This window comes from Epinephelus fuscoguttatus, linkage group LG21, assembly GCF_011397635.1.
Source record: "Epinephelus fuscoguttatus linkage group LG21, E.fuscoguttatus.final_Chr_v1".
In the NCBI taxonomy this organism is placed as follows: domain Eukaryota; kingdom Metazoa; phylum Chordata; class Actinopteri; order Perciformes; family Serranidae; genus Epinephelus; species Epinephelus fuscoguttatus.
Window position 1 is genome coordinate 29,542,425 of NC_064772.1, and position 17,291 is coordinate 29,559,715.

General features: G+C 40.1%; 1 protein-coding gene across 1 annotated transcript in view; it reads left to right on the plus strand.

Moving 5' to 3' along the window:
* The window catches only part of olfm3a (olfactomedin 3a), a 29,311-nt gene extending 26,533 nt beyond the window's left edge, over nt 1-2,778 (plus strand). Inside the window, exons 5-6 of the mRNA XM_049566117.1 lie at nt 1,117-1,223; nt 1,530-2,778. Of these exons, the coding sequence (XP_049422074.1) occupies nt 1,117-1,223; nt 1,530-2,207 (785 nt within the window). The 3' untranslated portion in view covers nt 2,208-2,778. The remainder of the gene's footprint in view (nt 1-1,116; nt 1,224-1,529) is intronic.
* Nucleotides 2,779-17,291: the final 14,513 nt, after the last annotated feature.

The following is a 17,291-nucleotide window of genomic DNA, read 5'->3' on the forward strand; positions in this document are numbered from 1 at the left end:
ACATTCCTGTCATAGCACAAGTCTTTTTGTGTTCTGATGTTTTGTTGCTGCTGTAGAAAATAACCAGGGGAGAAATGTGGATTTTAAAAGAAAACTCTAAAGCCTGACTTCCTTGTGGTTTTGAAGTATAAGACCACACACACAAGTGAGGCCCGTGTTCATTAAACTGCACCTATGTACAGCAGGTTACTTTTAGAAGCCTACTCTCAGTTGCTGTGATGCTTTTCTTGGTTGTGTTGCCCTTACATCCTACACATAAAAAAAAATGTTTCCTTTGTAAAATGTGTTTAATGGAAATGTGTTTTCACCTCTATCTTATGTCACTGAAAAAAAGAGGCAATTAGTTTTTTGTTCTTGTAGACTTGTTTGGTGTATTGATAGCCTTTGGCTCTGCAAACAACAAAATGTTCCAAAATCTTTTTAAGAGTGCTTCTGAAAGTAACACATAGTTTTTAATTGTCTCATAATGGGAACACAAGGGAGCTGGTTGCGGACTTGTTTACAACCGCAGCATCCAATAACTACAGGGAAGTCATCAGGCTATTTAGTAGTCAAATGACCATTTATTAAATCTTTCTCTTTGAAGTGGCTAAATAAACTCAAATATTAAAGACAAAATTAAGAAAGAACACTATATAGATATAATAACTTTAACTCAGAGGCTGTATATTATGGATTTTATTTGTTATAATGAATGCAGTAGATGGGTAAATGGCACTGGTAGAGTTTGTCTGGAAGGTGCAGACACTGCTGCAGCACTACATTTTCATTATATCGTTACTAAAGACTAACTGTCCTTTGCTAATCAAGCCAAATCTGTTGTCGTCTACCAAAATAAGCAGCTTGTAAATAAAGATTTTGATGATGCGACATGTGAGGTCTGTGGCGTTTAGGTATAATTTGGGCTAGGCATGTGGAAGCTGTGTTGACTGTAACCACAAACAGCAGTTGCACCTTTATACCTCAAGTTAAATAAAGCAGCTCGCTGCCGGTGCTATCTTAGTATGCACAGAGGGCACACTCTCTGGTGGCACAGGCATGAAATTGGCTTGAGAAATCTAGTTAGAGACAAAAACCACCACAGCACATCTTATCGCTGCATTTCTTTATTAACAGCGTGTGGGAAATTAATGAAAATCACTGGACCTGTTACAATAAAGACATCTGGAACCCGGTTTGGGGCATGGATGACTGATCCTCTAGCATCAACCAGAAACAACAGGGTGAGTTATGAAAGCTTGGGAGTGCTCTCTGAGGGCTGAGCAGTGTGTGCAGTCCTATATCTGTTTTTGGGTTGATGATGAAGATGGGACAGACTGTTATCATGGAGAGGGTTTTGACTTAAGCTAATCTGTAGTGGAGTGTGTCTGAGTTGCAAATTTTTGAACTGCATATCTGCATTTTTTATAGAATCACAATTTATTTAAAGATTATTGTTAAAAAATAGTTTAGAAATAGTTTGTATGTAATTGTTGACTTGTTTATTTTATCAGCTGTTTCTCACATTCTCTTTATCCTCTCTGATGTAGGTTTGGTATATGGACAGTTACACTAACAGCAAGATTGTGCGTGAGTACAAGACAATGGATGACTTTGTCGCAGGAGTGGTCTCCCGAACCTACAGCCTCCCTTTTAAATGGGAGGGAACCAATCATATTGTCTACAATGGATCGCTTTACTACAACAAGTACCAGAGCAACATTATAGTCAAGTACAGCTTCGAGACGGGCAGCGTGCTGGCCCAGCGAGCTCTGGAGTTCGCCGGCTTCCACAACATGTACCCATACACATGGGGGGGATACTCCGACATAGATGTCATGGCTGACGAACTGGGAATGTGGGTTGTGTACGCGACCAATCAAAACGCTGGAAATGTCGTCATCTCCCAGATCGACTCTGACACCCTGCAGGTCTTGAAGACTTGGAACACCGAGTACTCCAAAAGGAACGCGGGTGAATCATTCATGATCTGTGGGACGCTCTATATCACTAACTCTCACCTGTCGGGAGCAAAGGTTTACTACGCTTACTCTACCAAGACTTCGAGTTACGAGTACATAGACATTCCTTTCCACAACCAGTACTTTCACATCTCCATGCTTGATTACAACGCTAGAGAGAGAGCACTGTACGCCTGGAATAACGGACACCAGGTAATATTTAACGTCACCCTCTTCCATGTCATAAAAACTGACGATGACTCTTAAACATTACACTTTTCCAACCACATCTAAAGCACCATCATTTGTGATACGAGGACTTCTTAATTAACCATGTTTGTCAAAAATGGACGATGGTATCTTTACTTGCCACCACTTGAACTTTTCTAATTTGTGGCTCTTGGTTCTTGGCTGAATTGAGCATGGACACCAATGACTTGATACCTTACTGAAAAACATGTTATACATTTTTTACACTCTTTCCATTGCTGCTGATCAGACTGGTATGCCTTATTTGCTATGTGTCGGGTCTGCCAGCCGAAGACTCTTGCAAGCTTTTGCATGAATGTCCACAGTTTCTCTGCAGTGGTTTCCTAAAATGTAGCTGTGTTTTTGTTGCAAATCTGTTTTGCTTACGGTGTTTGCATTTTTGTCTATCTAAAAGTCTATTTAAAAGTATTTAAACTTTAAAGCATATTTGCTACCATGTTAAGCTCGCTGGTTGTAAAATATAGTAGCCATTCTTTTAAAGATGGGCCTGTAAATTATTGCTGTTATGTATGTATCTGTGGAGGAAAAAACATTTGTATTTTTTATAAAAGAAAACCATGGGAGAATATCTGCGCATTTTCATTAAAATTAAAATATTGTACATTTCATCAAAATGGTTTCGGCTGGTAAAATGTATATCTGCCATGATGTGACGGAGAAACAGTCAGCTCACTAGGGGCCATTCTATGATTTCAGCCTATTCCAATCATAAAACTATGATTCAAGCACTGAAACATTAATCTGCTCGACTATGCAAGTGCTGAATGGGAGGGTTGCCTAGACTTAGTGATACGCTAGAGGTGTCTTTCCTTTTCATTGAGCTTTTTGGGCTATAAATGATGTGGGAACACGACCTGTCACACTTAATTGGGATAATCACCTCTGCCTTCTACTACAGAGGGATGGGAGGACAACTTGAAGAAGAAGTGGCCTTGGATAGCATTAACAAACTGACTTAGCTAAAATGTTACTCAGTTCAAGGATGGTAGATCTTCCTATAGGCAACATAGATGGTCGCCAAGGCCAAATCCCATAGGGAGGGTGCAAAAACTGCCCCAGACGCATTCTCACTTCCAACTCATCACATACTCTACATATGAGGTGCTTGGTATCCTGGGTGCATCTGTTGTTGATGTTCGCTGTGACGCCATGTCAATTTATGCCTGTTACATGCATTGTGTTTTTCCAAAATACGCTTCCTGTACAGTTTCTGTTTGTTAGATACATAGTCTCCTACAGAATAAACTTCAAATGTCACCAAAACACCTCATATTTATATAACACACTGTCTGTGCACGCCCTTCGCCAGACTCCCTCTACACCTCCCCCGGACTCTGCAGTGATTTTTCTTTATAATTTTGGTGGAGTGAAGTGCATAGCGAAGGAGGCACCAGACGCAGGTTTCGGAAGTGTGGTTGAGACCTTGACTGTGTTTAATTTCACAGAAACACTCAGTAACATCTCTGCTGCTGGCATTACACCCACAACCAAATTGTCAACCTTGCAGGGGAAGAGAAAATAAGTTTTTTTAAAGAAATAAATCTCTTCCTCAAACAATAATTAAGAGTAAAAAACATACATCAAATGAAAATAACTGTCAAGTTAGATTAAATACGACTGTCTGAAATGAATAAATTACCAACATAAAACAAACATTCTCAAATAAACCTAACAGTTAACAGAAGAGCTGATGCTCTGCCAGGCTTACACAGTATTAACTGTCTGCTCCCTCACAGCACGTTAGCCACACATAGCCTCAACTAAATAACATCTTTCATCAGTAACACAAACAGTTAATTTATAGTCAAACCCATGGTGGACTTTAGCCTGATTGTGTTAATAAACAGCAACGGCGAATAGATTAGTTAACTGTGTGGTTTTAACGCTTAAAAAACCCCAACTTGGTGTCCAAAACAGAGCAATTTTTAAAGCTACGGCATCCTGCCAGGGACAAACAGTGAACTGCCACATTTGCTGCGATATAGACAGCACAACAGCACCTCCTACTGGCTTAAACAGGTAGCTGCCTTACGTTTACGTTTATTTCCTTGTGCAACATAAACACATAAGGCATTTCTCAGTACCAAGTACGTCAAGTTTGGACTTTGCGCGTGGGAGTTCAGACTTGGTAAGTTCAACTCGGGAGTACAAACTCCCAAGGACGGTCCACACTAGTCACCTCCCGATGCATCCCCGATGGAACAGGTAGAGCAAATTCCGGGCATTTGGACTGCAATTGGCTGGATGTGGACTTTGAATTGGAACAGTACTGCGACTGATGACATTTCACAAGTCCGCAAGAACACAAGTACAAGCAAGAACGCAGATTGAGAAACGCCGATTGGCTGTGTCCGAAATCACTCACTACTCACTACATAGTCCACTTTATAGTTAGTCAGCCATTTTGTAGTGCTGCCTGATTGTATAGCAGGAATTATTATATCCTACAGTGGACTTGAAGTATCCCACAATGTAAAGGAACAGACAGACTGTCAGGGACGGACTCCAAGATGGCTAAAAGAAGAGAGAGCAGCAGGATTACAACCTGTTGCACATGTTAAACTTATAATGATGTTGAAGTTTGTTTTACTAGTTTTTCTTTGCCATGTAATAACCTGTCAGTGTAATGTGTAGTCGTCAGTTCACGAAGACGTTAAAATAAATCGGCAAATGATCTTCTGTAGTGCCTTAGGGCCATTTCAAAGTCAACGCAAAGGCAAGTAGACGTGAACACATTGGAACGCATTGAGACACATTTGCTGCCGTGATACATGCTTGCATCTCAAAATGTGTTGTCCATTTTTTTTTTTTGATACATGACGCAGCGACCCGTAATACCATGCGTTGCTAGCGGGGGTGATAATGCAAGCGACGTACTTGAATTTAACCACTTTCTGTTATTCACAGAAGAAGCAGGTATGACATATGGTGGGCAAGGAGGAAAAACTTTGCGAACTCGTACAGGTACACCCCCCATATTTACGCATCACTTGCGCATATTTACGCATCACTTGCGTTCAATGTGTTGACTATGAAAGGAAGTGCATTGCTTGCATCGACTATGAAACGGCCCTAACACTTACTGTACAGAGTAGTGCTAATAATGCTAGCTAATGTTAGCAAGCTAGGTCACAGCCAGCTCTGATTTGTGCCGTAATGGTGTAATGCGTAACGTTATATGTTAAATTCACAAGTTATCACATGACTGACTGGTAAAACAAACTTCAACACAACAAAGGTTAAACAGAAAATTACTGACATTAATAGGACAGGTTGATATCTGCTGCTCTCTCTCGTCTTGTCTGTTTGCCAGGCTAACGTTAATAAATTTAATGTGAGCAGAGGTGCATTACACAACACAACACAACACAACAAGAACTGCCACAAAGTATTTTCTAACTTTATCTATTAATCTGGGGAAATATGCTCAGTTTAATTTTATGTATTTATCACAAATATGCATATCAGTGTTATGGATAGTTCTCCAGCCGATATTGACATGACATGTTTAAATTGTGCGACAGCAATGACATAATTAACAGCACTGAAAAAAAGCTCTTGCTCTTGTTCTTTGCTCTTTGTTTTCTTGTTTGTAATAAATACAATAATTTAGAATATTATTATTGTTAATAATAGTAATAATATTGGGCTGGGGAACTTTGCCTAGGGCGCCAAATGTGCTAAGTTCAGCACTGGTTTAAGGACAAGTTGTTCAGCATTATGGGACTAAGGATAACGTGGCAATGGACCGTTTCATTGCTATTCTGTTGCTAGGGCAACAACTTTGGTCCCTGTTTACTTCCTGTCAGCTTCTGCATTAACATACATTCAAACAGGAAATACAAAGGGACCCATTTAGAATGTTTATGTTGTCCAGTTTGAAAAGGTCTCTACATATTGAAAAACTCCCATCTCTATATAAATTGTTATATGGACAAAGCTGAATAGATATTGGTGACTGATGATGATGATGATGATGACCATATCTTTCACGAAGGAAGGGATTTTCTTGCTCTTGACACCAGACCTTGAGAGTCATCCTTTGACATTTCAATCAGCGTGAAGTGGCAATGAACCGCTGAGATGATTCACAGTGTTCACTAAAATTTCCCCCTCTTCGCCATCGTGTCTCTACAGTGTCTTCAATAACAAGGAGATGTTTGCTTTACGATACCTGATGGAGGGATTTGATGAGTCACAGTGTGGTCTGTCTTTTTTATGGGTAAACCCGGTCACGTTTTTCATGCGCATGTAATCAAACGCGCCTGAGGCAAAGTACATTTGCATGCTGACTCATAAACAAACAGGCACACGCTTAGAGGTGGGCTGTAATCTGTTAATTTTCACCAACCTCCATCAGCAGTCAGAGGGAACTGCAACATCAGTAACTGTCCTCTGACACCACCACCAGTGGTCGTTAATTCAATGAGAAAAGTTGGATTTTCACTTACAAAAGCAGCAGCTAATTAGAGAAGAGATTCAAAACAATGTCTAGAGACTAGAGGTGATGTATCACCATGGTAATACCTGCAATTAAAATACAGCTTTGTAATTATCTTTCTTGGTTTGAGAACAAAGATTGTTTAGCCTCTGCTCTGCCTCTCTGAGTCGATAGGTTTACGATATTACCTGACTATATGATTGAGTTTTTTACCTGCTGTCCTCCCTCATTTATTGATTCCCTATCTCAGCATCGAGGCTAAAAGTGTCACTCAGTAAAATCCCCATTGTATCCCAAACGGCACCACCAACAACAACAATGGAAAAAGACCAAAACCTTCCCATCAGCGGATCTTTATTAAATCAAAAAATGGCTCATGCAGTGAGCTTGATTAGCATTGATCCTCCAGTTCTTCCCCCCCGTACACAGCATGACGCTGTTTGGACGGCCGCACGCTTATTCATAGAGATAGGAGCATCAGATCAAAGCCTGCATGTTTGACCACACGCGTCTTTATCTGTGCTCAGCGGCTGTCACAGGATACACAGCGCAGGCTGGATACGCTCCAGTGGCTGCTGTATCAGACTGTATCAGAACAGACCTGCATTGGCTTCAGGCTATTGGCCTCACCTGCAATGTGTTTTTGATTGAGCTCATTTGGATTCTTTTAGAGTCAAAAGCTGAAAAATGCACATAGCAGCTGTGCCAAGTGGGAAACGGACAATAACAGAGACCACAGTGAGAGAACGGGGCTGTAATTGTTCTCTCTTTTCTGAAAACAACAAATAACAATCTGGATTTCTGTTGAAAAAGTGATCAAATTTAGGAATAAACCCCAAAGTATATTAGTCATGGGGCCATAAATTATAGCATGACCACTGGAAGAAAAACTCTGCATGTCCTCATGCACTGTTTGTGTGTATACCCAGAAAAGTAATGCACCAAAATCTGTATGTATCCCACATAATCATGAGCCAGTAATTCATGTATAACTCACATGTTTGGGAAGTTTGCGATCATGTGACCAGTGGGCTGACAGGAATAATGAAGGAAGTAGTCTCAATAAGAAGGCAGGTTGGGGTGTTGTATGGGTCAAAAACACATGACTGTACCTGAGGCGGCTGTGGCTCAGAGGTAGATTGGGTTGTCCAGTAATCAGAGGATCAGTAGTCCAATCCCCGGCTCCTCCAGTCTGCATGTCAAAGTATCCTTGGGCAAAATGCTGAACCCAAAATTGCTCCCGAAGGCTGTTCCATTGGTGTGTGAGTGCGTGTGAATGGTAACTGAGTAGCAGGTGGCACCTTGTACGGTAGCCTCAACCACCAGTGTGTGAATGTGTGTGAATGGGTGAATGTGACTGGTAGTGTAAAAGAGCTTTGAGTGGTCAAAAGACTAGAAAGGTGCTAAACAAATGCAGGTCCGTTAATTTTTACCTTTACTTGCTCCAACCTAACCCATATCACTTTACGTCATGTACGTAACTTAAGGTTAAGTATGCAATGTCATTCATGGGGGGCTAATTTTTTAGATATCATACAAAGTGCTGTATGAGGACATATTGTAAAACCGGTGTTTGGATTGGCAGTGTTGGTGATGGTGTTGCCAGATGCACATATTAGCAGGGTAAAAACCACTTCTTGATACGACAGGTGCAAAACATACCATGTCAGGCACCAGACGATGTACTAGAAACCACATGTGATTTTTTACATGCATAATGTATGACTGTCAGAGATGACACAATATTAGTCTGACATTCTAGTTTGCTCTTGTGTCATGATTAAAGTCCTCTGAAGCCTTCCCTCTGAGCCGGGTAAGCAGCACCATCATTCAGGTAATATTATCCCAAGTTGTATATTTTCAGTTTTGTCTTGTGTTCCTGCTCCTTTTGTAAAGATCCACAGTACTCACATGAGGCAGGGGAAAAGCTGAACGAAGTTTATCGAGAATAGGAAAAAGAAAACAAAATGGCAGCCCGGGTTGTTTCAAAATTGCATCTCATATGGTCCAATTAGTCCACTACTCCATGTCCTACTCTCACTGTATTACCTGTTATTATACACTTTAACACTGCATAATATGGTCAAAAACATGTTACGATCCGAACTAACAGATTTCATGTCGTCTTGATGCATGAGGTTGTCAACAATCTCATTTTGTCATGCACACTGAACTGCCTTATGGTGCCATACCTGTCGTAAATAACTCATGCCGGTATTCTAACACATAATTATAAAGTAAATATAAACACAATTTTAGCATAGTCCACCATTAAATACTATTAAAAATGTACAGAATCCGTAAGCTTAAATAATAGCAGAACCTCTCTGATATGTCAGACATTTTGACCACATATAAAAATATGTGGCTCTTACAGAGAGCTACTCTGAAATGCAGTGTCCACCTTATAGTCAACCCTTTTAAAATGGCCAAACATGACACTGGATGTCACCAGCTCCTTTAGAAATTCCTGTTAAATTAGAGAGGGTGCAGAGGGTTTACAAAAAGCACTTCTCATTACACACACACAACAGCCGGCCTGTCACAAATCGCACGTACACACCACACACACACCTGCAGCACATCTTAAAACAATGTCCTTTACTCTCACAGTAAATGACATTTTCCATGAATGCCAGCGGTGCATTAATGTTTATCACACGTGCTCGCTGTTGCTCTCTCAGTGTAGTTGTGTGAAGGATTTGTGGAATCCAATCGAACATATTCTGTACCATAACAGTGCCTTCTGGTGTATTTCAGCAGAGGGGATCAATTGGGATTGTTCTGTGGTTCCTTTTCATTGATCCAGGGGTGGCTTTGCAGGGCTGCTGCACACTGTTCCATTTCAGCTAAATTAATGGAAGTCCCCAAGAAAAGTCATTTTGTCCACATGCTGTAATGACTTGGTGGTATCCGTCAATAATCCTACTGAGCTCATAATTGATTTCAAATTCACCTAATCCTGGATTACGACTACAAACCAGGGTACCTTGAAACTTCTACCCTGAATTCCCAACAAAACTTTTACGTTGACGGGCTTCCGCTCAGATGTACTTCCCTGCATTACTTTGTTTTCTGTGTCATGTGCCCAGGTTTGATTGCTCAGGGCCTTGTGATGTATGCCAGTTCCCCCAGACGCTGGGAAGCTAAAGTGAGTGTGTGCTGCACTTTAATGAGACAGTAATTTCCTTGAAGTTGAGGAACGGAGTCAGGAAACACCTGCCAGAACTGGTTTATGTTTGCGTAACGAAACGCAACTTCTATCTTAGCTGACACATCAACAAAAGAGACTAAAGTTTCTTTGATATATTCTAATTGTATTGTGAAATCCCAGCCGTCTTCTCCCCGAAGCCCTAATGTAATATGCGTTTATGAAAGACATCCACAGCCACTCCAGTTTAGGTGCCACAGTATGGTCCAAATCAAATGCTAATTTTTGTCTTGTGGACTTCTCTCTCACTCTCTCCGTATTGTGTGACTTTCAAAGCCATGAAAAAAGTCTGGGAAATTACCCACCACGGGAGTAATGACCTCACAGCATTGCCAGTCGCTGTGGAAGATAATTATCACGTCACCCCGAGTAACAGCTGTGTCTCTTAACGTGACTGCCTTGACATGCCTTGGGATGGAGCGAAAAAGAGGGCTGAGAGGCTGAATGGAAAAACAGGACAAATTATCATATTACATTGCATATTACACTCCTTTCTTTTTTAGTTATTTCATGTTATTAGTTGTGTGTGCTTTTGAGGTATTTTTCTTTAGGTAATTTTGAGTCTTTTTTAGTTGGTGTTTGTTTGGTTTTCTTTGGTCATTTTGTGTCTCTTTGTAGTTGCTTTGTGTCTCTTTTGGGTCATTTTGTGTCTCTTTGTAGTTGTTTTGTGTCTCTTTGAAATAATTTTGTGTCCCTTTGTAGTTGTTTTGTGTCTCTTTGAGGTAATTTTGTGTCTCTCTGTAGTTGTTTTGTGTCTCTTTGAGGTAAATTTGTGTCCCTTTGTAGTTGTTTTGTGTCTCTTTGAGGTAATTTTGTGTCTCTTTGTAGCTGTTTTGTGTCTCTTTGAGGTAATTGTGTGTCTCTTTGTAGCTGTTTTGTGTCTCTTTGAGGTAATTGTTTGTCTCTTTGTAGTTGTTTTGTGTCTCTTTGAAGTAATTGTGTGTTTCTTTGTAGTTGTTTTGTGTCTCTTTGAGGTAATTGTGTCTCTTTGTAGTTGTTTTGTGTCTCTTTTGGGTCATTTTGTGTCTCTTTGTAGTTGTTTTGTGTCTCTTTGAAGTAATTGTGTGTCTCTTTGTAGTTGTTTTGTGTCTCTTTTGGGTCATTTTGTGTCTCTTTGTAGTTGTTTTGTGTCTCTTTGAGGTAATTGTGTGTCTCTTTGTAGTTGTTTTGTGTCTCTTTTGGGTCATTTTGTGTCTCTTTGTTGTTGTTTTGTGTCTCTTTGAGGTAATTCTGTGTCCCTTTGTAGTTGTTTTGTGTCTCTTTGAAATAATTTGTGTCTCTTTGTAGTTGTTTTGTGTCTCTTTGAGGTAATTTTGTGTCTCTGCAGTTGTTCTGTGGCTCTTTGAGGTAATTTTGTGGAGTATTGTTTTTCATTCATCTCTTTTGGTTGTTTTGCCCCTTTTTGTACTTTCTTTGTGTCTCTTTGAAGTGATTTTGTGTGTTTTTTAAGGTAATTTTGAGTCTTGTGGTCGTTTTGTGTTTCCTTGTAGTCATTTTGTCTCTTTCTGGTTGTTTTTTTGTGTTCTTTGTAGTTGTTTAGTATCTCATAGACATAACCTTGTCAAGTTTTTAAGGTAATTTTGAGTCTTGTGGTCGTTTTGTGTTTCCATGTAGTCATTTTGTCTCTTTCTGGTTGTTTTTTTGTGTTCTTTGTAGTTGTTTAGTATCTCATAGACATAACCTTGTCAAGTTTTTAAGGTAATTTTGAGCCTTTTTCGTCACTTGATGTGTCTTTGTAGTCATTTTGTGTCTCTTCTTGGATGTTTTGCCCCATTTTGTAGTTTTCTGTGTCTTTTTTAGCCCCTTTGTGTCTTCTGTGGTTGTTTGTGTCTTTTTGCAGTTTTTTTTGCATCTCTTTGTGGTGTTCTTGTGTCTCTTCCTGGTTGGTAAATGTTATTTTGAGTAATATTTTGTAGGTGACGACCAGGGCTCCTGGGCCTGTGTCCATAGGCCCATTCAGTAATCCATCCATGTCCATCCATGGTAATGTTTGCTGTTTTATTCTGTTACTCTGCAGGAATATTTGTGAATAAGACATGAGGATGTATGTAATGTAACCTTAGCTGTGAGACAAGCTTTTATTTATTCCATGGTCATGCAAATATCCTCACAGAAAGCATTTATCAAAATCCCTTAATGATCTAATGAGTCAAATCCTTCAGGAATGATGCATGATGTCTCAAAGGGCACATCAAAGTTTATGTTCCCCCTGAAAGTACAGCGACAAGGTTGCAGGAGACGATTCGGTTGCCTCTTATTTTATTATCTTTTGCTCTGAAGATTAAATGAACGAGCCTGTTTGAACCCACAATAGTTTAGCCGAATGCCATTAATCTCCCAGGAACATTTGGTTTTGGGTGCCAAGTGCCATTTAAAACACTCAATGCAAAACAGAAAAAAGTGCAGCCTTTGAAAACATATTTAAAATGACTGAGAGCAGCAGGTCTGTTAGGACACTCTGCAGCTGAAGAAATAAATTAACAAGGTGGAACATTTTTTTTTACCCTTCATTGTTTTCTTCCTCCTACTCCCAAAGAGGAGAAGGGATGCATGTGTGATTCATTATTACCTAACCAAAACAAAAGTAATTGAAACCTCACATCAGCACCAAAGTTCCATTTTCCTTTCATGTTGCAAAGTCCAGGTCTTGTGCTGATTTCCATATAAATGATTGACAGGCTTTGTTATTTACAGTGGTTGGTACCATTATCCCTTTCCGTGACACATTTTATGTACCTAAAGGGTTGAAAGGGAGGCACTTGATCACTGTCACATTCACTGATTTTTAATAAGACATTAAAAACTAAAGCTATCTTGCAAGTTTGATAAAGTTACTAAAGTGGTGTAAACCATCATCGAAAAAAAGGCAAAGAGGTCAGACAAAAAAGCTGAAATATATAAAAACATCTGTCACTTTACATGGTAACTTAACATATGTCAGATTACACAGTAGTCATTGCAAAAGAGTAAAGTGCAACATCCTGAATGCCATTTCAATGTATATGTGTTTCATGGAGCCATAACTGCTTTGAAGGCATTCACCTGCCCAGCCAGCCCGTCACTCAGCCCACATCAATAAACCCTCAGTCCACACCAGCATGGGGGATGAGTGTGTTTACCTGGCTCCTCACTACTGCCTGCACAACATGTGTAAACACAACAAGTAGTACATGTACACAACAGCAGGAAAGAGGGAAAGAAAGAAAAGGCTGCTTTTAGGAGGGGCAAACATTAAACAGAAACAGACTTATATCAGCAACAACTTGTTTGTCAAAGGTTTTATAAGAATATTTGATATCAATAAGTTGGTTACATAGAGCGTTAAAGTCACTCAACATTGAACAACACTGAACTTGTAAAGAAACCTCCACTGTAAATGAAGAATCCAAATATGGAAAAATATTTGATTCTTGTTGAACAGCAGCAAAACTATCTAAACATATATTGACAAACTCAAGTCATATGCTCAGTACTTCCCAAACAAACAACCCTTTCCAATGGGGAACTGAACTGAAGGTGAAAATTATCTACTCTCCTTTTGAAGCCAGACTATATTCACAAAAACACTACCTTGCTGAACACTGGAGCAAGAACAAACTAAACCCTTGAGTGACAGGAAAAGTGGTCCTACACATTAAGTATTCACGAAAACACTTTATTTGGAGTAATACTTTGTGTTTATGGAGTGAAATTATTAAACAGACAAATGAATGACCTTGTTAACATTTCTTAAAATGACATTTTACCCCACTGAAAAATCCAGAATGTACAAATATGCAAATATTAATTTCAGGAGTTTAACTAGACATGATGTCTCCTACATCACTGAAGAATCCATTCTCAGTGTACATTCAATGGGGACCTCAAGTTTCCACACCAGACTTGTGTAAGTTGATACTGGATTTGCTGCCAGTTATGATGTCTCAAAAAAATCACACTTATTTACAATGTCTTAAACTAACCCAGTCTCACTACGAAGTCGACAAATGCTGGTGCTTTCTCAGGGACATCTGGTGTCAGACAAAAAAGAAGCCCTTTGTCCACGATGGCATGATTCGCAGACAGTTGATGCATCAGGAGAAAATGCGGCAGGACAACTATGTAAATTAAGGGGGCGGAAGTCCGCGTAGGGCAGGTGGGAGTGGTGGTGGATGGGTCCAACAGCCATGTTTGCTTCCTCTAAGATTCCTGTTGTTTTACTCTAAACTCAACCATGTGCATTTGTTGTTGAAGGAAAAACGTGTCAGTTGGCCTTGTACTGAAGTAGTGCTTTTATTTTGAAGGAGACTGTATGCAAACTGTACATTTTCTGTGAAAACAAAGGTGTATTTTGAAAACAGACATTGCATGTAACAGGCTGAAGTTGACACGGCGTCCCAGGACGTCAACAACCAACACACCCAGGGTACCTTGCACGTCGTATGTTTGACGTGGAAAGAAGTCAGTGACCTAACGTTAACATGTGACGAGGTCGGAGTGAGAATGTGTTGCTTTAACTCAGATTTATGATGAGATTAGATAAACATTTGCCCTGCAGCAGATTAAAACAGCCCTCCAGTGTCAAGAGTAGCCAGATACATTATTGTCTAGTTGCCACTGAAGTGTTGTTCAAGTGCTCGTTAACCTACATCATCACGTTTTTGTGTGTCTGCTGCCTGCCACAAAGCACCTCGACTGAACGTCATCTAAAGTTTGTGCTGGGTTAAAAATACTGTATATCTATGCTTTTAATCAATGTCTGAGCCCCAGTTTGACATCACATTTCACCGCCCCAAGCACAGGAAGCTAGCATAGCATTAGCTTACTGGGAACTGCCCATTGGTCCGACATCCCATTGGTTCGACATCCCATTGTTCCGACCATATTAAACTCATTGTTCCTAAGTCCGTTCCGAAATCATCATGATGCCCTGTGGTTAAGGTCTGGTTAGGTTTAGGCACAAAATCCACTTGGTTAGGGTCAGGAAAAGATCATGGTGTGGGTTAAAATGAAAAAGAAAGTGACAAACACATGAGCCGTGAGCCTGCTCTGCCTCAAGCCGGTTGCGGTGCACCATACGCCCGCCGCGAACTGTTCAGCACCGCGGACAGTCGGACTAATGGGATGTCGAACCAATGGGCTGTCGAACCAATGACATGGACCCAGCTTATTTAACTAAATAACACAGCACCACAGCTAGAAACAAAAACATATGATTGGTTGATGTTTCACCATTTATCATTGGATTTCTGGGAAAAAAGGGCGTCATGCTCGTCCGCAGCGACAGATGGTGGGCATCAGTTTATAGCTTCATGTCACCGGCGTTCATTGAAAATCATCTGAAGCCTGTTGCTGAGGGAAGTAAAAATAAGCAAAACCCATTTTTGAGTGAAGGAAGACTTTTAAAATGCACCCACATAACAAAGGGAAATAAATGAGACACCATGGACTAGTTTTATTTGCCTGAATTAAACACAGATAAAGAGTTATGGATAATTCTTCATCTGGAGTGAAGAATGAAATCCAAAGTGCCTCCTAAACAGCAGCAAGCAGCCTTCCCGGTGCCAAACACCAGAGAACAATGACTTGAACCTACTGTAAGCAAGATATTTAACTGCTATTGAACATGCTTCTATCATAATACAATGATTAATCTTTTAGGGGTGTTGTTATCAATTATGAAGCTCAGTTTGTCTTTATTCTCAGAAAACAACCGTGCTCTCGTTCATTATTAATTCCTCAGGGCAGCTCCTGATATTTCACCTTCATTGCATCACTGGTTCGATCTCTATTCTTCGTGTGTTTCCCTCTGGAATACAGATTGACAAAATATTAAGCTGACTGTCCGGAGTAATAACATGAATTCATAATTCCTTTGTTGTTGTGCACAAGCCGCACCGCTGGTGTTGTTTTATTAGCTGCTGCAACCTCACCTGTTGTTGCTCCGATCAGGTGATGAATGGCTTTCATATCAGGTCGGTGGTAAAGCAAGATATACTGCAGGTGATAACATGGAGATCACAGCGGAGCCAAAGAAGGGAAATTAATTAACAAAAACAGCCATGGACACAAATCACATACAGTATCACACTCACTCACCACAGCAGAGAGATTTATCGAAGCTTTTTTCATTTGCTTTTATCGAAGAATGTCTTTTATATATGCAAAACCTGTCTCACTTAGAGAGCAGCACTGATTGCCTGCTTCATCCACCGCTCCTCTCTGTTTAAGCATGATATTGTTAGTTCAACACTTTGAATCAATGTAATTTGTGTGGACTGAAGAGCGAATCACTTAGAACACAAAGCCATCTGAGGGCCTCGGTATAAAGACGGGAGAACGGGAAGGTTTGCTGAATCATTTAGGATCACGCTTAAAGAAGTGTGAAAGAAGACAGTGCTTAATGAGATGTATCCAGGGATTCAACGGTCATGGTATTATTTTCCAACAATTCAATCCCGTAAAAAAAAAAAAAAAAAAATTTAAAAAAATGAGCGGCTGTCATTGATTTATTCCCACAGGTGTGCATTAGTTTCAGAGCCAGTGCCTTTTCATGGCGAGCTGCCAGAGATTAACTACAGCACATCAATATGCTTCGTATAGAGACATCCTCATCGGATTTCTTCTTGCTTTGCTGTCTCAGCTATGGCTCCGCTTTTGTTACGTTCATTTCTATCGGATTTGTGGAAGGGTAAGCCTGCAGTCAATGTCACTGTCACTTACTGTAGATTAACTTTGTCTGTCACAGAGTTGAAACTTCATCTGCAGAGCTGGTCCCAGACAGAATTACAGGGGAACACGGGTGATAAAGTATTGGAAGATTTCAGTCTTTTCTATTATTTAGTGGTGTGGATTTTTTTCTCCGTTTGTCTCTGTGTGTGAGTGTGTGTGAGTGTGTGTGAGTGCAGGGGTTGCACAGGTTAGTCGTTAAGTCATTAAAACAATCACAGATGGATTTTGGTAAAATGTCAAGCTCAGGGACCCAACTTAAACACACTAATCAAATCAGCTCTTATGAGTTCTGTGTCAGGGGCCACTCTGAATGTTTTTGCATAGTAAACCTGAAGAAATAGAACAGGAAAAGAAATTGAAATATTGAAATAAATTAAAGCACAAAAGTTAGAGTTGAAGAGAAGTGAATTATCAGTGCTGCACCGAGCTGGTTCGGCAATCTGAGCAGTTAGCTCTCCACTTATTTTGTTATGTAGAAACTTTTATTGTGAAGCAGCAAAATAAGGACATATGGAGTTTTCAACTAGCAACTTCACACAACTGCTAATACGCCTGATAGCGAACATGAAACAGTAAAGTAATGCAGATATCTACTATATATTCAGTAGGAAGCTACAGATGTACTGAGTGCTGAAAACGCCTTTCTCTCTGGTCTCCTGCAGACAGAGGTGAGGAGAGTCTTGCAACATATACTCTTGTTTGGGGGGAGAACAGGGGT